Genomic DNA, 23,233 nt, shown 5'->3' on the forward strand with positions numbered 1-23,233 from the left:
TAACAGTTTTAAACTTCCTTTATTGTCATTAATACAAAGTACACAAACTAATTTTCAAGGGGATATTTCTTGTTCCAAGATTTTATTTGCAAGATTTTATTTATTTTAAAGATAAAAGTTGGCAGATATGCCATTTTCATCTTTTCCTTTCCAACTACAGGTTTACAGTGTCATTAAAGTCATTATCAATTTTTTTATGATCAGATCTAGGATCTGTGCTTATTAAAAGCTATGTGATACCATAAACACTATACACAGTAATAACTGAGCTGCCTTAGTATAGATGTTACAGAAGAAAGCTTACTTATGCCCATAGCTATCATGATATCTCCAATAAGCTTTTAAGAAATATCTGTCATATATGATTTTAAAAGATGGGGAGAGATTATATTTAAAAGAGTATCATTTTAAAAGGAGATACTTTCATTTCTTGGATTTTAGCATTATACATTTTAGTTTTTATCACAAAAGTAAGAAAAGATTTTAAATGAATATAAGTAACATATACCACTTATAATAAGTAAGATTTCTCATTAAAGTGAATTTGACTCTAAGTAGGAAGTAAACCACATTTTTCTAATTTCTAGTATTTAAATCCTTGAAAAAAAAGCCTATGCTTTATTGCAGAATTAGTACTTTAAGAAAATACTGACAGTAATATAACACACTATCAAAATATATACAAATGGCAGCTATGTTATTTGTATGTTTAATAAGTTAACTATATGCATTTCTCAATTTAATCTCCTGATGAACTACCTCTAATATCAATATTAAGGAATGCTTTAATTTTATCATATAATACCAACACCAAAGCACCCCCTGTACCACGAAGGATATTGGAGAAGGCACCACGAAAAAATGCATTGACTCCTTCACGTTGGTATATCTTCACAAAGCAGTCTAAAGTTCCTTTATATTGCCGTTCAGCCTCACCACTCTATATAAAGAAAAATAGTTTGCCATTATCTTATTGTGTTTTATCTTAAGACAGACTTTATTCAGCACTAAGGACAGATTACAATTAACACTGTGTTGAGTAAGTATGTTGAGTTAATGGATCATATATTGAGTACTGTACCCAGTGATTGAAGAATACTCATACTTTTCAGGCACAACTTGAAAAATAACCATATGTTAGGCTTAAAAAAATTTTTTAAATGACATCACATACCATGATTTATCCTCTCAACACACTGCAATTAAGTGAGAAGTCAATAGCAAAAAAGATACCTAGAAAAATACATTTGGATATTAAGAAAAACACATCTTAGAAAAAATTTGAAACCCAATAATAACCACTCCTCAACTAAATTTGTGAGATGCAGCTTGAATGTAAGTTTAACCGTGAGAAATGAAAGAGCCAATAGATCCAACAGAAAGCATAAAAAGTCAAAAGTTAGTTATCTGAAATACTTTGACAAATTTCTGGACACATTATTTCAGGAAAAGCATGAAAAGGCCCCCAAATTGTTATAAGTGGCAAGGGGAACATCACTGCAGATGACCCAGAGATTAAGAAAGAGCAAGATGATGATATGAAAGACTTTATGACAGTTATTTTGAAAACTCAGAAGAAATGGATAAGTTCCTTAAAACACTGGAATAATACTAAATTTGCTGAAGATATTCAATCAGTTGTTGAAAATCTTCCTATAAATTAGAAAACCCCATGTCCAGATGACTTTATATGTGAGTTCTACTAAACATTCAATGAGCATTTAATTCTACTTTTACAGAAATTACTCCAGAGAAGAGAAAAAGTGAGGAGACTCCCCAACATATTTTTAGAGGTTTGCATAGGTCTGATACTAACATTAGACTAGGATAACGCAAGAAAGAAAAACAACACTCCAATGTCACAGAAACCATGTATGCAAAGATAATGAACAAAAACTAGCAAATCAAATACAGAAGGGGAAAAAAATACAATGTATCACGACTAAACTGGATTTATCCCAGGCATATAAGGTTGGTTTAGCTCTGGAAAACTAATTAATGTAATACAATATATATTAACATATGAAAAGAGAGAAATGATATGATCATCTAGGTGTAGAACATGACCACTATTTATGATTAAAAATTATTGTAATCCAAACAGAAAGGAACAGCCATGACATGATAAAGGCATAATTACAAAGAATCCATAGCTAACATTAAACTTTGTAACACTGAAGGCATTCCTAGTAAGATTAGGAACAAAACCAGGTTGCCAGTTATTACTTCTTTCATGTAGCATTGAATCAGAGGTCTCAACCAGTGCAGAAAGGCAAGAAAAGGAATAAAAGGTATAATAATTGATAAGGAAGGGAAAAAAACCAGTATGATTAGCAGATTATATTTAACACCTGTGGGTATTTAAAATAAAAACAGACTTCAAAGGGTGTACAGATAGATTAGGGTTTGTATTATCGAGTTTAACAAGTTGTGGGATATAAAATCAAAATACAAAATTGAAAGAATACTGTTATGAATTGTGTCCCCACAAAATTCATATATTGAAGTCCTAACCTCAGAACCTCAGAATATAACTATATTTAGAGACAGAGTCTTTATAAAAATAAAGGTTAAATGAGCTTATTAGGGTGGGCCCTAATCCAACATGACCATCCTTATAAGAAGAGAAACAGAAAAAGGACTTTGAGAAGACACCAACCCTGCTGGACACCTTGATTCAGACTTGTAACCTCCAGAACTGTTAGAAAATAAATTTATGTTGTTGAAGCCATCCAGCAGTGGTATTATGTTTTATACATACAGCAATGCACACATATATTTAGAAACCCACACAATTTTTTTCTGAATTATTTTGATAGTAAGTTACAGATATCATGCCCCTTATGTTTAAACACTTTAGTGTGCACTTTCTAAGAATAAGTATATTTTCCTTCATACCCAAAGTACAGTTATCGAAATCAGAAAATGTAAAATTTATGTAGTACCATTTACCTAATCCACAGTCTATATGCAAATTAATTTTCCATTTTAAAAAGTTTGTCAATGTATTAACCTACAGCTTGACATAGATCAAGAAGAAACAGATATAAAAGGAACAGCTTTAAGAATATTCCATGAATGACATAATAGGTTAGATATGTTTTACTCTTTCAGATGGCTTATTGGGTTCTTCCAGGACCATTTTGTAGAAGATAATAAGGATAATGATAGTAACTACACCTCACAACATTGTTTTGAGAATTAAATGAGTTAAAGTGTAAAATGCTTAGGACAGTTCTGGCACATAATAAACATAGCTTTCTGGCCTCATTATTTTCATGAAATTTATCATATGGGTATACTGAACTACTTAATACTTCTCAAGCCATACCTCTAGGTATGTTTTTTACCCTCTGCTGAGAATGCTGTCTCACTGTCTGGAGAAAAATTATTTCTGAGATTTAGCTCTCTAAGAGGTCATATCCAATCACTTTAAGCATTTGGGCACCCCTCCTCTATTGCATTCCTGGAACCTATGCACATTTCTATTTAAACCATTAACAGTATGCGTTCAATACCATGCTATGAATTTGGGTGCAGGTTCTGCCTTATTTTATTTGTGTCACCATAGCTTGGTTATTATTTGCTGAATGAATGAATGTAGCAAATAACAATAATGGAGACTGCATCAAAATTTTGGTTTGGGGATTTATATTTAGAACATACATCATTATAAACAAGTTTTCATCCTTGGAGTTAAAAATCATTTACTTTTATTAAAATATATTACAACAAATGATTATGTATGTCAGTGGCCTGTGATTGGGTTTATTCTACTTAATCTAATATTCAGTTAAAATAGACACATGCTCATCCATTCTCTGCCATACCCCTCTTCCCTCCAAACAATACACTCTATAGGAGTGAAAGGCATTTCAGTTCTGATAATAGACATGGAAGAAACTTTGCTGCATGATGGCTGTTTTGGGATAGGAAAGAACGCAAGACAGAGTATGTCATGCATGCATTTATTTTAATAAGTAAAACAAACAGCCTATAGCTTTCAGCCAAAATTTCTCTAAAATTTTAATAATTTATACCTGAATATCAGAGATACTGAAAAATTCAATTAAGCTTACAAATAAGATAGAAGTACCTGCATCATCATACGTCTTCTAACTGTATCAAAGGGATAAGAGAGTATTCCGGAGCATGTAGTCACAACTTGAGCAATGAAAAAGGAGACAAGAAATGGAGTTTCCTTTGGTTTTGGTAATAAGCCCTAGAAAGAAAAATTATCAAGTAACTATCTAAATTTCCAAAACATCTTAAATCTTCAGTCAGAGTATAATTCTACAAATATATGAAAGAGGGCTGGATTACATTTAAAATGCAATAAAAAAAACCAGCTGGATTTAATGCGGAAAGATTAAAATAATAGCAGGAGATCAACAAGAAAGGAGAGTCTCACACATGGCTAAAGCATATTTGAAAAAGGATAGCATATTTGCTATTAAAGGAGATCTGTTATTAATGGCACTGAAAACTAGGGCAGATAGCAGCCAGTGACCAAAAAAAATTATTCCATGGTTCCTACTCATAAAGTTGGAAAAGATGAAAGAATGCCTGTTACCATTAACAGATGATATTTGATAAGCAGCTTTAAAGCTCTAAGCTAGTGAAAAACATTCTAAATTTCACAACTACCACAGGTGATAACAGAAAAGCAGAGGGAGAGTAAATAGAAATTTTTCTGTGATTAAATAAACATACATAAGATCCTTTAATTTCCATTTATCTATTAATCTGTCTAAAAAGTACACTACAAACTAAAAGTAGTATGTCCAGACCACAGTAAAAACTACATTCAACTGCATTTACACTAATGATGGAGAGCAGAGATAAAATATAAAACTATTATAAAATTTCCCTCAAGTTTTAATCTTACTTAGTAAATAATACTGACATTAATTTCATTGTTTCCTTTCAGAAGCATTTCCCTATAGTGATTAAGAGCATGGGATTTATGCTTGCCACTTACTTAGCCATTCCTACGTTATTTATCTTTAAAATGGGGTATATTAAAAGCTCGTAGATAACTGCGAGGACACAGCATACTTAACAAGTTTCCAAAACTAAGTAATAGCTAAAAAAATGGTAGCCATTGTTACATCTTTCTCTTTCCTACCTTACTGAAGTGCTATTAAAATCTGAAATGAAAAGGCAAATTGCAGAGCAACCTACAGAATACAGTATAGAATCTAATAGTACCCAATAGATAACTGAGCTACAGTAGCATTTACTGTATTTAACTAATTAATTATGCCTTGCCTACTTTCCAATGATATAAAACTGATAATATGCATGTAAAAAGTGATAATAAAGTGAATGTAAAATCAGAAAAACTGTTAGAAGATGCCTTCCTATATACCAAAGATTTAATTATGATATAAGCCTAATTAGCATGTGTTCTATTTGAATCTTTCAGTACAAACTGTACAAAAACTCAATGTTTGTATGTATGCTTTACATCCAAACTAAGAGCCATAATACAGTTATAATTTAATTAAGTTACGGCAAAATAGAGATTAAACAGAAGGCTATAATGTCTCTTACATCATCATTTATTTTGATTTCTATAATTAAGAGTAAACACACAAGCTGAACATATTACTAATTAGAACAATAAAAAGAAACAAACCATTTATTTAATATATACTACTGAAAGCACCAAATTACCTTAACTGTGTCATAAGCTCCAAAATAAGAGGCTCGGTACACAATGATGCCCTGAACTGAAACACCAAACCCTTGGTATAGACCAACAATTCCATCTGATTTTGCTATTTTCATAATACAGTCACCTAAACCCTTGAATTGTCGCTCTTCAGGACCTAAAATAAAGTCATTTAAAATTTATTAGTAAAGTTATGTATCAGATAAACACATTAATCAGAGTAAATTAATGTAAACACTTTACAGATTCAAATTATCTGGAACTGACATTTAGGAATCTTCTAACAAAAAAAAGCACACATCAAAACCTTCCCATTCATTTAAAGATAAATAAGATTTCAAGTAGATCTTAAAAGATTTTAACTGAAAATATTAACTTCCTATGAAAGCAATCTAATTCAAGCAATCTGACTGGCTTAAAACATTTTAATAAAATTACCAGAAGTAACTAGTTGTCATTCAAAAAATATTTAGGCATGAAAAACTACAACTTCCTTCAGTTGAAGAGTGAAAAGACAGATAAAGCAAAAAGACAAAGCTAAAAACTAGCAACTTTGAGAATCATTAACATTTTAGATAAGGTGTCATATTTTTCTAGTGTTTGCCAGTTTTGTCTTTATTTTCCCTTGATCTAGAACTCCTTGAAAATATTTTACGAATATTATATACAGAATACAATCTCCCAATTTTGAGAAAACAAAGCTATCGAATTGAAATTAAACAAGATACATATGCTATTTTCACTTTCTTATAATATTAAGAAAATTTGGACTGCCAGTTAAACATGATAGATGAAACTCAAATTTTCATCTTTGTTCAAATGCCACCCCTTCTGAGGCATTGTCTCTCATCATTTAAAATGATGTCACTCTCTTCTCCTAAGTTTTTTTCATGGCATTTATTGCTAAGTGGCAGTAAACTTTAGTCTTTTTTTTATTACTTGTGATTTCCACTAGACTGTAAGGTACATGAACCATGAGCTCCATGTTTAATATGGTGTGTGTGCGCCACGCGCGTGTGTTACACACACATATCCTGTATCTCAGGCAATGCCTAGTTCCCAGCAAGCACTCAATAAATATGTTGAATGAACCTCAGCCCCCTTAATAAATTCTATTAAAATTATAATAAAGGAATAAAACAGTTTCAAAGCCATATAAGCAAAGAAGAGTACATGACAAGAGATTAAAAGCCACAAATTTTAGCAAGATGGAAAGGAGGTAGAGCAGTAACTCACTAAATGGAGAAAAGTTGAAACCTAGTTTCCTGCAGAGGGAGACATCTTCGAGAAGTGAGCCATTTGACCCCAATAACCAAAGAAAGAGATAAAATTAGAGGAATTAAGCACTATTGTGGTGGGAGCAAAGTAGCACCTGTATGCTCAAAATCTACAACCTCACCCTGAGTAGGAAGCTCTGTCAACCTCATAACTGAACATAAGGCTCCAGATTGAAAGGGGCCAACTGAGTTACCCGCACAAGTACTGAAAATGACTCACACAAAGATACATCATTGTGAATGTCAGATCATCAGGGATATAAGGTAATTAAAAAGAAAAACAAGCCACATACAAAAGGATCAGCAGTATTTCTTAAGAGCAGTATTAGAAACAAGAACCCAGAGAAATTCTTTCAAAATTGTGAAAGAAACAATTTTAAAACCAGAATTTTATATACAGCCAAACATTGAGAGTGAAACACAGACATCTTTAGATATGCAAGATCTCAATTTATCTCCTATCCACCCTTCTCAGAAAGCTTTTAGAAAGCTACCAAAGAACATAATCTACCAAAACAAAAACACAGTAAGATGTGATAAATAAAATAAGAAGGGCAGAGGGAAAGGGAATCTCTAGGATGGGAGTTACACAGGTAATCCAGACAGGAGCCACAGTCAAGGCAGCAATAAATGTAAGGGATCTAGCAGGCGGCTTTCAAACAAAACAAAACAAAACAAAACAAAAACCACCTAGAAGTAATTTATAAGCAGATTTTGTCCTTGCTCTTTTGTTACTACAGTGTTGACCTTCCTCTTCCCTCTTTTAAGGGGAAAGAAAAAAGTAGTAATCTTTAGGGTCTGTAACTTTACCATTTGGTTGAAAATAAAATTTTTAGACTGTATCCAACATTGCTGTTATAGTATAACTCTACAGCAAATAATACAGTGTTCAAAACACAAAGAAGGAAAAGTTAGTATTTCTAAAACTCCCATACCTTTTCCAATATCAACACCTAATCGGGTTCGGGCAAAATCTAGCGGATATACCACACATAAGGATGTTGCCCCAGCAGCTCCACCAGAAGCCAGGTTTGCCAAAAACCACCTCCAGAACTGAAACATATTATTTAAAAAGTGGTTATTAAACTACAGAATCTGATTTTTAAATTCTTATCTTTATAGAGGTTAAAGAGCCAGCTTTACCAACTGCTCTTATAAGTAAACAGCTATAACAACACATATAATATCCAAAATACTGCTCATGTCCATGTAGCCTTTGTTTCTTTCCAGGTGGTCTGGGAAATACAGCTTAGATGCTGGCATACTGAAATTCTAAGATATTTTAATGTCCTCCAGCAAAAGTGGCCCAAATTAGCAAAAGAGGCCACAAAAGATAATCAGCTGCTCAGACTGTATAAACTTTTTTGTTAACAATATGTTAGTTATGACTAAAATGTTAGGCATCTGTGGAGGCTTTAGTTGTTCCCTTGATTGGTGGCAGGGGAGGTGGACAGTGATACATCGTAATGCCACAATTTCACTTTGTAATTTAAGTAGAAATACATTTAATCAGCTCAAATATATATATTAAGTTCCAATGCCAAAATGAAAATTGGCAGAAATCATTTTATTGTGGTTTAGTGACAAATAAGTTAGGCCTTTCTGATCTACTAGTTCACATGGGCTGTTGAGGTTCTTTTTGATGAACATTTGAAATATGCCCTGCTTAGGTCCAGTAAACTGCTTTTCAACATCTAGAGCTTACTGGAGAAATAAGGAATATATGAATTGGCACTGTTATAGAAAATCTAGGGTACAAGGCTACTGTAACCATTAAATATATTAAAGTGAGTAAGAATCTAATCAAGCTGAGTTTCTTGCTTGCCTGTCTCTTATTTCTAACAACAGTTTTAAGTCTCAGATGCTTTTGAACTGTCAATTTTCTCTTAGCTTGGATGCCCTTCTTATCTTTTAATTTTCTTCCTGTCTTTTAAAAGTAAAAAGTTATTGATTTATGCTCTAATTCAAATTCTATTTCTTCCATGAAATCTCTTATCTCCAATCCACTCAAAACTGTATGTAATCATATTCTCTTCCCACTTCATCTCTCAGAGAATTAAAGATGAATCATGTGACCAATATGTAAAATGTGTCATCATGTTTCAGATTCTCATTTTTTTTTAACAGTATTTACAATTACTTTCTACTCTTCATTTATAGTTATTTGTGTACCTGTCTTGTCTTAACCTCTTACCTTCTACAGACAATAAATGTCTTCAGGCCAAAATTATTAATTTTTACTTATTGACATATTTTTTATACACCAAACAGTTCACTCATGCAAAGTATTCAATTCAATGGATTGTTAGCATATTCATGGAGTTGTGCAACCATTATCAGTTTCAGAACATTTTCATCACCCCAAAAAGAAACCTTGTACCCATCAGCACTCACTCCACGTCCTCCCCATCCCCCTAGATAACCATTAAGCTACTTTCTGTCTCTATAGATTTGCCTATTTTAGAACATTTCTATAGGATATTTCCTATACATGGAAAAACACAGAATACAATCTTTTGTGATTGGCTTCTGTCATATAACTTGTTTCCAAGGTTCATCCACATTGCAGCATGTGTTAGCACTTCATTACTTTTTATTGACAAATATTTCATTACATGGATTTACCACATTTTATTTATCCATTCTTCAGTTCATGGACATTTGGGTTAAATACCTTTTTTTGAGGCTAGGATTCTTTTTTTTTATTTTACAAAGCAAGTCACAGGGCCTTGCCCAGAGTAATAGTAATGCTTTCAATAAATATTTGTTAAATGAAGGGTACTCAGACTCCTATGGCTTCTTTTAAGTGAAACAAATAAGTTCTACTGTAAAGGTAGTCATGTGTCATAATCACAAAGAGATAATTAGACCAAAAGGTTGATTCTGACCCCAGAGTAGCTAATCCACAGTCTAATAGACAATACATAATCTGGTAGAAAAAGAGGAGCTGGGTCAGAGTTTATGTCTTGAAAGTCTATGCCAGTTAGCAGTAAGGAAGAAATGGAAATATTAAATAGCTTTTTTTAGGTTTTAGTCGGCTCTGAGACTGTTGAAAGCTATAGATACTCTTCCAGTACAAATCACACATATATAAACATATACTTTTGTTTTTTATTTATTTTTTATTAAGTATAGTTAATTATAATGTGTCAATTTCTGATGTATAGCATAATGCTCCAGTCATGCATATATATATATATATTCATTTTCATATTCTTTTTCATTAAAGGTTATTATAAGATACTGAATATAGTTCCCTCTGCTATACAGAAGAAATTTGTTTATCTATTTTTATATATAGTGGTTATCATTTACAAATCTCAAACTCCCAAATTTATCCCCTCCCATCCCCTTTAGCCTGAGAACCATAAGATTGTTTACTATGTCTGAGAGTCTGTTTCTGTTTTGTAGATGAGTTCATTAGTGTCCTCTTTTTTTCTTTTTTTTTTTTTTAAGAGTCCACATATGAGTGATATCATATGGTATTTGTCTTTCTGGCTTCACTTAGAATGATGATCTCTAGGTCCATCCATGTTGCTGCAAATGGCATTTTATTCTTTTTTATGGCTGAGTAGTATTCTGTTGTAACATACACACACACGTACATTTTATACACACACACACACACACACACACACACATATATCATATATACTCACTGCAACTTCTTATCCAGTCATCTGTTAATGGACATTTAGGTTGTTTCCATGTCTTGGCTATTGTAAGTAGTGCTGCTGTGAACACTGGGGTGCATGTATCTCCTGAATTACAGTTTATTGCAGATATATGCCCAGGAGTAGGACTGCTGGATCATATGGTAAGCCTTTTTTTAATTTTTTGAGGAATGTCCATAGTGTTTTCCATAATGGCTGCACCAAACTACATTCCCACCAACAGTGTAGGAGGGTTCCCTTTTCTCCACACTCTCTCCAGCATTTATTGTTCGTGGACTTTTGAATGATGGCCATTCTAATTGGTGTGATAGCTCATTGTAGTTTTGATTTGCATTTCTCTGATAATTAGTGACACTGAGTATTTTTTCATGTGCCTATTGGCCATTTGTATGTCTTCACTGGAGAACTGCTTGTTTAGGTTTTCTGCTCATTTTTGGTTTGGGGTGTTTGTTTTTGTTATTAAGTTGTATGAGCTGTTTAAGTTATTCCTCTAGAGCACATGGATCCCAGGTAAAGAACCTCTAACCTTCTGAAAGGTCAGAAGGGACCACTACGATATTAACGGCGAACTTAAAAGACATTAAAAAAATATATAGGTAAGTAAAAAAAGTGGGAAATAATGAGTAAACACAGAGCTTAGAGACAGAGATAGACTAAGTGACCTGGGAGACAAAGATAAAACAGTATAGTTTGATCCCTAGAGCTGCTTTTGGTTCAAATTCCAGGGCCAGTGTATCATTGCAATGAATACCTCTTTTTCTTGAAGTAAGTTTTTGCTTCTTACAAGCAAATAAGCCAAACCATATATGATATGTAGCATAAAGATTTATAAAGTGTATCTTAAATTCTATCTAACCTTTTTTTTCCCCCCAGGTAAAAGAGACTACCCTTGACCAGTTCCTTTGAGATAACCTTCTGAGCCCTTGGAATATCCTACCTAATAAGAGTATCTTTGTATGCCTGAGCCTTTGGGCAACACCAGATAGTTTACACTGACACTGATTTATGGTGAACACCCCTTTGTATACTTGGGACCTTGGGCTAAACTGTATCAGTTTGACCTCTTGCGGGGTGGGGCAGTGGCTAGAGACTGAGCAGCTAAGGTCAGTCATGTTGCACGTGCCTATGCAACTGAATCCCAAAATAACCTTGGAACCATGGCTAAAGTGAGCAACCCTACTTGGCAACACATCATTGTGTTGTCACACATTATTGCTGGGAGAATTAAGTGCTGTCCAGGTGGCTCTGCTAAGAGAGGAAAACTGGAAGCCTGCACCCAGTTTCTTCTGGATCTTGTCTTGTGCACTTTTTCCCTTTGTTGACTTTATATCATTTTGTAATAATAAACCATGAGTATAATAGTTTTTCTGAGTTATTTGAGTCCTAGTGAACCACTGAACATGAAGGTGGTCTTGGGGACCTTTGACACAGGTTCTCAGTCAAGAAAAGTTCCAACTATTAGAGCTGCTAGCTAAAGACGACAACCGTTTTTCTGAGTGCCTACTACAAAAGCACAACACAACTGTAAGCACTTTATGTGTCTTTACATGTTTAGTCTCATCCAAACCTTACTCATCTAAACCTCATGAGGTAGGTATTACTATATCCAATTTTCACATGAGGAAACTAAGGATCAGAAAGGTGATTTTCAAAAACTCTTACAGCTAAATCAACTGTAAGTCTAAAGAACTTTCTTTGTTACCTTTATACCTCGCACTACATAATAGACAGTTCAAAATATTAAATATATATTTGCTAATGATATATAAATTGTGGAAAAAAGGGAATTAAGGGTCTAAAAAGAAATGAAAGGAAGTAGCAACAAAGAAATGGTCCACAAATAGTTGCTTTTAAAGACCTGCTAAGACAGCTTGGTTGGTTGGTTGGTTGAGAGAAAGAGAAAAAAAGAAAGAATGATTGGGTAGAGAGGGTGGATGAGGGGAAGGCCTTGAGAGTAATGTAGGTGGTCTAGTGTATATCGAGGTAACAAAAGAAATGGAGATCATGACAAATGGTATACAGTTTATATGAGCAGGAAATTTTGAAAGTGAGATTTCTGTAACCAAGAGAATGATTATCGTGAAAAGGAAAAGCACTTTTGTAACAAAAAGAGAGAATTCTCTAACTTAAATTTATCATTTTCCTGTTTGTTTGATTTGATCTTCCTACACATTTTAGTCACAGCTAAACAGATCCTTAGTCATAAAGAAGAAACAATTTACTTCTTTAGGAAATAAATTACTTCAGTGGTAGGAAATACACAGCTGCTGACTGGTTTGTTGTTTTTTTTTTTTTGCTTACCAAAACCAGATTAAATGCTGAAATTTTTTAGTGCAGAATAGTGACAATTATATGTAAATCATATTAAAAATTAACACTTAAATCAGAGAAATATTGCCTTGAGATAAAAGACCCCGTAGTTATTAAACTGTTAAGAGGTTTAGAGAAATTTGTACAAGTTTATATAATTCTATGTTTTTCATATGTAACTTCTATAACTTAATGCATATTATAATAGGCTAATAGAATGTTTTAACTACTATTTTTTTCCACCACTTGAGCACCTCTTTCCCCAACAGAACTCCACAGGTAAGAAATCCAACTATTCCTTAGAAAATTTTAGAGATATTAAAATATAATTAGTGGTTTTTCCTAAAAATAGAACTACCATATGACCCAGCAATTCTACTCTCAGGTGTATATCCAGAAAAAAACCCCAAAATACCAATTCGAAAAGATATATGCACCACAGTATTCACAGCAGCATTATTTACAATTGCCAAGGTAGGGAAGCCACCTAAGTGTTCATCAGCAGATGAATGGATAAAGAAGATGTGAGACACACACACACACACACACACACACACTGGAAGACTACTCAGCCATAAAAAAGAATGAAAATTTTGCCATTTGCAGCAACATAGATGTACATGGAGGGCATTATGCTAAGTGAAATAAATCAGACAGATAAAGACAAATACTGTATGATATCACTTATATGTAGAATCTGAAAAACTACAACTAGTGAATAATACAAAAAAGCAGTGGACTCATAGATATAGAGAACAAACTAGTGGTTACCAGTGGGGAGAGAAGAGGGGAAAGGGCAACAAAGGGGGAAAAAAAGGGGTACCATGCATTCATTACATGAAATCACATGTGTGAAACTTGTGAAAATTGTAAATCACTATGGACTTAAAAAAAATCTTTCATCCAATAAAAAATAAAATTAAAAAATTACCTGTTTTTCTTTATTAACTCCAGACATGAAAAGTTGTTTGTATTTGTCTTTAAAAGCAAAGTTTAGAGCTTGTGTTGGAAAATACCGGATGACATTTGCCAAGTTGCCACGCCAATAACTGAGGAAACCTAGAGAAGAAAACATACTAAATATAAACTTATATTGTATTATTAGTAAATAATTGCCATAGTTTTAACAAACTTGGCTGGTTGAACTATCTAAAACTTACACCTTTTCTTATGAGAAAAAAAGAAAGTTTACATGTGTCTCCAACTGAAGAAAAAAGAAAGTTAACTCCATGTACCCCATTCCAGTTTTGTTAATTTCCAATAAGAAGCCCTGAATACCTGAAAACCTATGGAAAGCATTATCAGCTGAATATAAGGCTCTTTACTAGTAGAAAAATAGAGCTTACTAGTATTTGTCAGAGAAGCTAGTAACCCTTAGCCTCATTTCCAAATCAGAAAATACAATTCCTACGGTAACTAGGCTGTTGGAACAAAATTGTTTTGTATACATACTCCTGAGAATGAGGGATAACTCTTATCTTTATGTTCTGAAACCTAGCCAAAAAAGGAATCAATTTTCAATTCAAGGCAGTTTTCAGAGGCCTGAAAGATTAGAGGAAACTTTCAAGATCTTCCCACTTCAAATTTCCATAGATTGACTAAACTTTATAATTCAGTAATTGTGTTACCTTTATAACTCAGAGCTGCCTTTATAATCCATAGCTGCCCTAGAATACAACAGGCTAGCTCTTCAGTACCCCTGGTTATTGTTATAGCTTTACTTTGCAACTCTTAATAGGATACCTCTAGTCCCAGTTTGGAGAACAGAATATTCAGAACTAGTCTTCTAAAAATAAAAATTCAAATGAAAATAATCTCAGTTGACTGGGCCCGGCACTCAGAAACTGAAAGTTAGATGAGGTAAATACACAGAGGGAAAGATACATATTTGTTAAATAAGTAAGTACACCCTGTGGGAAAAAACAGTGAATCTTCGTGAATCTCAAGCTGAATATAAAGCAGTTTCACAAAGACAATTAAGAAGTATTTTTAATAGCCAAGAAATAATCTAGAAGTCAAGAAATAATCTAGAATCCTAGAAGTTGATTCAGTTTCTAGGCATAATCACTAGGGCATTTAACACATAATGGTAATAGCTACAACTTCTAGCATTTAGTATGTGCCAGCACTGGCAAAAGCTTTATATGTAAATTTCATTCGATTATCCTATGCTTATGATACAGGTTCTCCTATAGTACTCATTTTATACATGCACAAACTGAAACTTTTGTAAGTTTAAAAACTATAACCAGGATTTAGAATCAAGTCATGTGTCCCCAAAGCTCTTCTCCAGGTTTGGGTTTCTAGAGAAACAAATCTTAAGAGCAGTATGGTAAATAAAGTTCTCTATTTTTTTTTTAAAGGAAAATGATTACTGTAAAATTGTTGAGGCTATATTAACAAAAACAATAAAACTAATTTCAAGGAATTGCTTTTTATTCATTTCATCCTCATAATCACTCATGAGGTAGGAATTACTAATATCCCCATTTTAAATATGATGAAATGATTTTAAAACAACTTCTAAGGTAGAGAGAAGTTAGCTAAGTAACTTGCCCAGTTAGAAAACTGTAGACCTTGAATTCAAACTCAAGCAATCTGGCTCAATAATTTTGTCTCTTAATTGCAGTAGTTTTCCATAAATACTTTAAACATGAGAATATTTTCTGTACTAAGAAAAGTCAATAATTTTTCTTTAATGGAAGAAAAATAAAAATCTTAAAACATAAGAAATGTAAGGAAATTATAATAGAATATTTCTTGCTAGTTACGGCCACACTGAATTACTGAGGGAGTTGGTGAATCTAATTTTTGGAGATATTTTTAGTGATTTTTAAGTTCTTCATAGTAAATAAAAACATTTAAAAATATAATTAAGCAACTGTATTTTCTGAGGTCAGATCTGTGGAAGAGAAACAGAGTGTAACATATGATGGTGTAAATGATAATGAAGAATAAGATCTGGTTTTCTACACCATACTTTATAGTAATACAAAAACAGATTACTGGCAGAGGATAAAGTCAATCTTAAAAGGATAAAGAAGAACATATTGGCTGGAGAATTGCCAGTCTGATCAAGTGAGATTTAAGATGAAATCATCATTTGTTTAAAAAAAAACACTAATAAATGAAAAGAAAAAGTGTCATGTATCAAAATACATTAGAATTTCCATTTTATACATGACTCATATTAATAGTCATTTTGGAAATGGCTGATTCGGCTAGATGGTATTCAGGTACTATGGGTTTCATTGCACCCCCCCCAAAAAACCCCAGATATTATGGGTATCAGATTATAAGTTATTAGTTATAATTCTATCATTATGATTGCAGTACTGAATTAATATTTATTTCACAAAAGAGTGTCATATATAAGAGTAGGATGAACGTTTGTATTTTTGGCTAATGTACTGAATATAAATGGAAGATTCTGATGACAAAGACATCTGCATATTAACATGAGACCATGAAAGAGTGCCAGATTTATGCCTAAAGAGGTTTTCTAGCCTTGACAGAATAATGTATTCCTTTTAGCAAAATTGTATTTGCATGAAAAAACCTAAAGGATTCATCAAAACACTGTCAATGTCTCAATGAAAATCTAGAAACAAATAAATCTTTGGAAGTATAACTGGAAAACTGGCAGCTCTTGATGAGTTATATCTGAAAAAATACAATCTAACACACATAAAATACTTTTGCATACATTTCACAGAATTCATGGACTCCCTGAAGCTACAGCTACCAGGCTAAAAACTCGTTTCAGCCTCTTTTTCCACAGATCACACTTTAAAAACTCATTCTTATTTCCTTCTTTGCATCTCACTGCTGTACCATGCTTTTAGGAGCACCAATGTCCTTGCTAAGAGTGCAAACAGGAATGCATTTTCCATAGAAATATTTTTTGTTGGGGCCAGATTTCAGGGTTTTATTCAACTACACTTTAAGTACATTATGTACTATGCAGATTCTTTAGATAGATTACAAGAATCTACTCTATGTGTAATGCAAATTTATCCCGAATACATTCATTTACAAATGAATATGAGGAACAGATTTTATAAATGTATGAATGTATTCAAAATGATTACAGAGTTGAAATTTAGTGAGCATTAACTATGCAACAGACACATGGTTGAGTATTTTACAGACTTTGTATTGTTTAACCATCACAACTACTACCATATGAAGTGGGTAATAATATACCATGGATACAGCTGAGGAAATAGAGATTGAGAGAGGTTAAATAAAAACTGTTCAAGGTTACAAGGTAAGGGAAAGGTTTGGATTTGATTCCAGATCTTTCTAGATATTATCTGACTCCAAACCTAGAGCTATTAAATCTCTATTGCCTCTATGTAAAAATCAGTTTTGGATAAAAATAGTAGTACTATTTGGTCAGAATAAAACAAACGAAAAGCAAGAGTGATGCAAATGTAGGAGTATTTGATTCTCTAGTCACACAGAATAAAAGAGCAGTTTCCTAACATATAATCACAAAATTGATAGTGAAAAACAGTATTGCAATACATTTCTCTGCTAATAGCAGAACATTTAGCTTTCTGACTTAATAACTAAATAGAAATAATATCTTCTAAATTTACAGGAGAAAAAAACCTACTCTGAACTTTATTCTGAGAAAATAATTAAGAATTAATATAGAACTGATGGGAAAAAGTTACTGGGCCATTTGCTGGTCAACTTACCAGCCAAGAATGGAAATGCCAAGGCATGTCTGGGAATACAGTTGACCCTTGAACAATGTAAGGGTTAGAGGCGCTAATTCTCCGTGCAATCAAAAATCCAAGTATAACTTGCAGTCAGCTCTCCTATATCTGGTTCCTCCATATCCCTGGTTCTATAACCACAGATTCAACAAACCAGGGACCATGTAGTACTATAGTATTTACTACTGAAAAAAAATTCGTGTATAAGTGGACCCACACAGTTCAAACCCATGATGTTCAAGGATCAACTGCGTATTCTAGACTAGCAAGCGCAAACATGTTTTGACAGTAGGCCTATCAGGAAAAGAAAATGTAATTATGACTCTCAAATATGTACATATTTTAAAAAGGAAATTATATATCTTTGCTACTATACTGCACTGCTATGTATATCTGTAAAACATCCAAAAGAGAAATTAAATAACGAGATAAAGATTCTTTATTTCAAAACCTTTTATTCATACCAAGTGGACAGTGGACCTGCTGAGGATAGCACTAGGAACAAAGCTCTTAGTTTTATGGAGCTTACATTTTGAGAAGACAGAAACTGAACAAATAAATACATCAGGTGCCCATAATAACTATAAAAATATATCAAGTGGTCAGAAGAACAAAAACAGTATATATGAAGATGGAGAAAGAGGAAGGGCTATTTAGATAGGGTGGTCAGAGAAAACTTCTAGATATTAGGGCACAACTGGGCATTTGTGTTACTAGTTAAAAATCAGTATTTTTCAGATATCTTGCTAATCACAACGTTTTCATACTACCATTTGCTATTATCTCAAGGCAACCAGGCGAAGTCATTCTTAAAAACAGTATATGTGAATTTATATTTCAATAGTTTTCTTGACAGTTTCAAATATTCAAATAGTCTCTATAAATCTATTTAATTGAGCAAACATAAACTACAATATGTCTATTGTACAACAACTTAGGGTACCTGTCATCCCCTCTACCCTGTGTAACTCCTACTCTTTTTCCAGGATGCCTTAATGTCCTATGATATGTAACTGACATTTGGCCCAACCATAGGTGCCAGCGCCAATTCATTTACCAAATATCAGTAAAGTTTATTTTGCCATTTTATTTAGATAAAGTGTATACCTAATATTTTCTTTCCATATCCCAAAACATCATCTTCAAGATGTAAAAACCTCACTACTTTAGCCTCCAGAAAATTACGTTTGGAAAAGTTCAGATTAAAGACAGCTGATGAATTCATGGCCAGGAATACCTAAGAGAAATGAGTTCTGGTAGGCTCTTAAAAATGAGACTATAGATAATATCTTTAAAAGGCTATGTTACAATATATTAAATAAAGCATTTAAATTAATTAAAATATATAGAAATTGACACATATATTGACTATACTTCAGTAAATATATATATACAAAAAAGAATTTAACAAGCAAAAAAATATATTTACAGATGCAGTTTTGCTAAGCAAAAAATCATATAGTATAGACACCAAAATATTAAATGGGGTGATGTAACAGTGATTGTTTAAAAAACTTTTTGCTTCTCTATATTTTCCAACTTTTTTATATTAAACACGCATTATTTGTGTAATAAAGACTTAAATAGTACTAAATAAAAGTACAAATACAAAGTTGGAAGGTCATAAAATCAAGTAAAGAATAGAGTAAATCTTTAAGAATAGCATTAGTTAGGATAAATGAAGAAGCTTTCAAAAGCAAAGGAAGGCTTACAAAAAAGTATCAAAGACACCCAAAGAGATGTTTAAAGCTACATTCAGAGCAAGAACAAAGAGATCTTTCCTTGAGGTGTAAAGAAAGAGATAAGGTAAAAAGTAGAGAGCATGTAGTTGTGCTTTCCAAGTTCACTGTCTCTTATACTCAGTCCATTTGAAAGGAAAAGTTACGGTACAATTAAAGCAAACACAAACAACAAGAGAAACTTCAGAACATTGAGATGGCCATGTATCTTGACTTTCACAACAGAGAGAAAAGGTAAATTCCAGAAAATAACAGTCTCAGAATTTGATTGCCTAGTAAAGTTCCAGAATGATCTAGCAGTGATTTTCAACCCTCGCAGGTTCAAGTCTTCTATATATAATAAATGTTACCATGCTTCCTTTACTAACTAGAAACAGAATTCAAAGTCTATGACCTCTTCACTAATTAAAAAAAAAATCAATGTAATGCCATTTCTGTGATATACAAAGAGAAAATAAAGGAATTTATAATAAAATATATATTTTAACTAGTAAATTGGTGAGGCATGATCACACCATAGACATAATAGTCAGATGCTTGCTTCTACTTACAATGAATCAGTTGTGACATTCTGAAAAAAGGGCTTAATAAATATATTTGTATATTATATATATGCACAATCATCATGAATTCAATAGTTACAAATGATATAAGTGGCTAAATTCCACACACAGAGTTGCTGACATGAGTTTTCACAATGATGAACAACTCTCAGTAAAATTCTGAACAACACAAAGTACAATCTTCCCTTTACTTACATGGTAGCTGCATTCCTGGAATCAATGTATGCTAGAACTAAGCACAGACAGTTTGTGTTTATAGGTAAATCAGAGTTTCTAGGCTTAGATAATCATAAACTGATTTTACTGCTGTATGAATACCCACTGGGAGATCTGAGTCATTCGGTTGCAGGGTAAGTCTTTGTTGTGTAGGACCAGCCACGTATAGCAGCAGCAGGATGTGTAGCAGCCCTGGATTTTGCCTTTCATACCACTGCAGTTTAGGATTACACTCTTTCATCTTCATGCTAAACAAAAAATTCCTCACAAGTTTCCAAAAATGCCCCTAGATGGCAATATTAACCCTGTTGTGAATTACTAATCCTTTAGCATAGAATATACCATGGTGTATTCATAACAAGGCCTTATATATAATAGAAAATATTTTTTTTAAAATTCTGCTTATGATCATCTCATCTTGGAAAGTACAGAAAGTAGGGACCAGAATACTATTTTCAGAAGGGTCTCAATTTACAAGAGTTATATTGAAAATATAAATATATAATGATAAAATATAAAATGATTTAGCACTGCTCAGCACTATCTATCCAGACTATTTAACTTTACCTGAGTAAATATTTAAAGCAGATTAGCAAATAAGAAGAAAAGTGGGAACCTTGCTCTGATAAAATAAACAGAAGTGGGGAGATGTGAACCACTAACTATGAAAGATTTAAGCTTAGCTTCCAGATGGGGCATTCTAAATCAACAGGTTAAATGACACCTTAAGAGTCTACCCTTGATCCTAAAAACTCCACCCAACATGTCAAAAAGAGTTATAACTGCATCCCTAGAAAGGGAATTCTTTTTTCACGGGAGAAAAAGTAACCTGCCCTAGACATAGGAGTGAAAGAAAGGACTGCACTGGAGTTGAAGCCACTTCCCTTCTTGTTAAGAATACACAATAAATAGGTCTATTTCCTTTTTACAGTTCATAAAGAGGTTTCAACTGAATCCAACTATATGGGTGAATTATAGGAGATTTCTGACCAATTTATCCTCTTATCCATTTAGCTAACTTAGGAGCCATTCTGCAATCAGGAGGGCAATGAATGGTTAACAAAGCATTTTTGGAATCTTAATTCAAAAAAATACATGCACCCCAGTGTTCATAGCAGCACTATTTACAATAGCCAAGACATGGAAACAACCTAAATGTCCAACGACAGATGACTGGATAAATTAAGTTGTGGTGTACTTATACAATGGACTACTATTCAGCCATAAAAAATAAAATAATGCCATTTGTAGCAACATAGATGGACCTGGAGATTGTCATTCTAAGTGACATAAGCCAGAAAGAGAAAGAAAAACACCACATGATATCACTTATATGTTGAATTAAAAAAAAAAAGACAAACAAACTTATTTATAAAACAAAACACTCCTCACAGACATAGAAAACAAACATGGTTACCAGGGTGGGGAAGAGGGTGAGAAGGGATAAATTGGGAGTTCGAGATTTGCGGATACTAACTACTATACATAAAATAAATAACAAGTTCATACTGTATAGCACAGGGAACTGTATTCAATATCTTGTAGAAACTTATGGTGAAAAAGAATATAAAAATAAATATGTATATGTTCATGTATGACTGAAGCATTATGTTGTACATGAGAAATTGATACAACACTGTAAACTCACTATACTCCAATAAAAATATACACAAAAAACAAAGCATTTTTATTATTTATTCCTTGAAAACACTTCAATATTAATAGAAAAAACTCCTCAATGAACAAAAATATCAAAATTTTAGCTAAAGACCGCTTGACGCAAATAAGAAATTAATACTGATTATGTCTTTATTCAATGTTTTGTAATAACCTATAACGGGAAAGAATCTGAAAAAGAATATATATGTATAACTGAATCACTTTGCTGTACACCTGAAACTAACACATTGTAAATCAACTATACTCCAATAATTTTTTAAAAAACAGCAAAAAAACTATAAAAAAATCTTTACTTAAAATTTTAATATTTTGCTTATCATGGGGTTTTCACATTAATTTTGATTTTTTAAAAATACTGCATTAAAATATTACTCGTTTTATTATTGAGTTTTTTGCCCCCCGCCCCTCAAATTTATGCAGATGTGATTGCTTCTTTAGTCGCAGCGCTGGTCTTCAATAGTTCCTGAGAATAAACAGAACCTCTTTTTTCTCAACAGGTACTAGATACTGAGAGGCCTCAATGTTTCCATATTTGGAATGCTTCTCTTAAACGTATTATTTCAACAAATATTAAAGCAACGTAAAGCACCTATTAACGTACAGCCAAGTGCCTAATGGCACCCCCCTCAATTCTGGGAGGTCAACTACTTTCCTCCAGAGCGAGACGGTGCACCGAGGTGTAAATCCTGCTGCAAAGGAGAAATTTAGAAAGAGAAGATGGCGGTCTCCCCTGCCTAAGGACTGGTCACGTGTGGGCCTTCTCGGACGTGAGAAAGCAGAGCCTCTTACACTGGTTAGGAAATCGAACTATCGAAGCCGAAGAAACCAACTTAACCACCGACACACACGGCCGTGGCGCTCGCAGTCGTCCCCTCCCGGCCACTCCGTTTTCAGGGACAGGGACCCGGCTTGGAGAGAGGCTGGCGCGGCGGGCGGCCTCCCGTACTCACCTTGCTCATGAGGAATCCGCACCAGGCAGTCGATCATGCCTTTGTACTGCGCCTCGGGGCTGATCTGCTTGGACGACGCCTGCACCTGCAGCAGCAGCTTCACCCGCTCGATGGGCGCCACCGTCGTCTTGGACACAGCCGCCGCCACCCCGCCTGCCAGCAGGTCCTTCCCGAAGGACCCGGTGTCAAAGAGCCGCTTTTCCGCCTTCTTCTCCTGCTTCTTCTTCTGAAGATCACGCTGCATGGTGGGTCGACGGACGTAAAAACAGGCAGCAGCAGCCCACAACGAGTGCGGGAGAGACGACGAACGGAAGCTGAAAACGCTTCAGCGTCGTCCTGGCGGGAAAGCGGCGCACAGGACGCTGGGAGAACAGCGCGCCAAGGGGAGTGGAGCTGCGCAGGCGCCTCTAACCGCCTGCC

The 23,233-nt window shown here is 33.7% G+C and overlaps 1 protein-coding gene across 1 annotated transcript; it reads right to left on the minus strand.

Moving 5' to 3' along the window:
• On the minus strand, nucleotides 1-23,233 carry SLC25A31 (solute carrier family 25 member 31). Its single transcript, XM_006212221.4, has 6 exons — nucleotides 22,814-23,233; nucleotides 13,870-13,997; nucleotides 7,890-8,007; nucleotides 5,680-5,834; nucleotides 4,097-4,222; nucleotides 1-940 (listed from the first exon to the last, which is right to left on the minus strand). The coding sequence occupies exons 1-6, from the start codon at nucleotides 23,055-23,057 to the stop codon at nucleotides 740-742; spliced, it is 972 nt and encodes a 323-aa protein (XP_006212283.1). The 5' UTR covers nucleotides 23,058-23,233; the 3' UTR covers nucleotides 1-739.

This window comes from Vicugna pacos, chromosome 2, assembly GCF_048564905.1.
Source record: "Vicugna pacos chromosome 2, VicPac4, whole genome shotgun sequence".
In the NCBI taxonomy this organism is placed as follows: domain Eukaryota; kingdom Metazoa; phylum Chordata; class Mammalia; order Artiodactyla; family Camelidae; genus Vicugna; species Vicugna pacos.

Bases quoted from the DNA above. Each gene is read 5' to 3' on its own strand.
- SLC25A31 (XM_006212221.4), bottom strand. From the start codon at position 23,057: ATGCAGCGTGATCTTCAGAAGAAGAAGCAGGAGAAGAAGGCGGAAAAG. The intron at 13,998-22,813 runs GTGAGTACGGGA...TTTCTTCTCTAG, and splicing joins GCGGATTCCTCATGAGCAAG to GTTTCCTCAGTTATTGGCGT. The intron at 8,008-13,869 runs GTAATTTTTTAA...AATATGTTTCAG, and splicing joins GAGTTAATAAAGAAAAACAG to TTCTGGAGGTGGTTTTTGGC.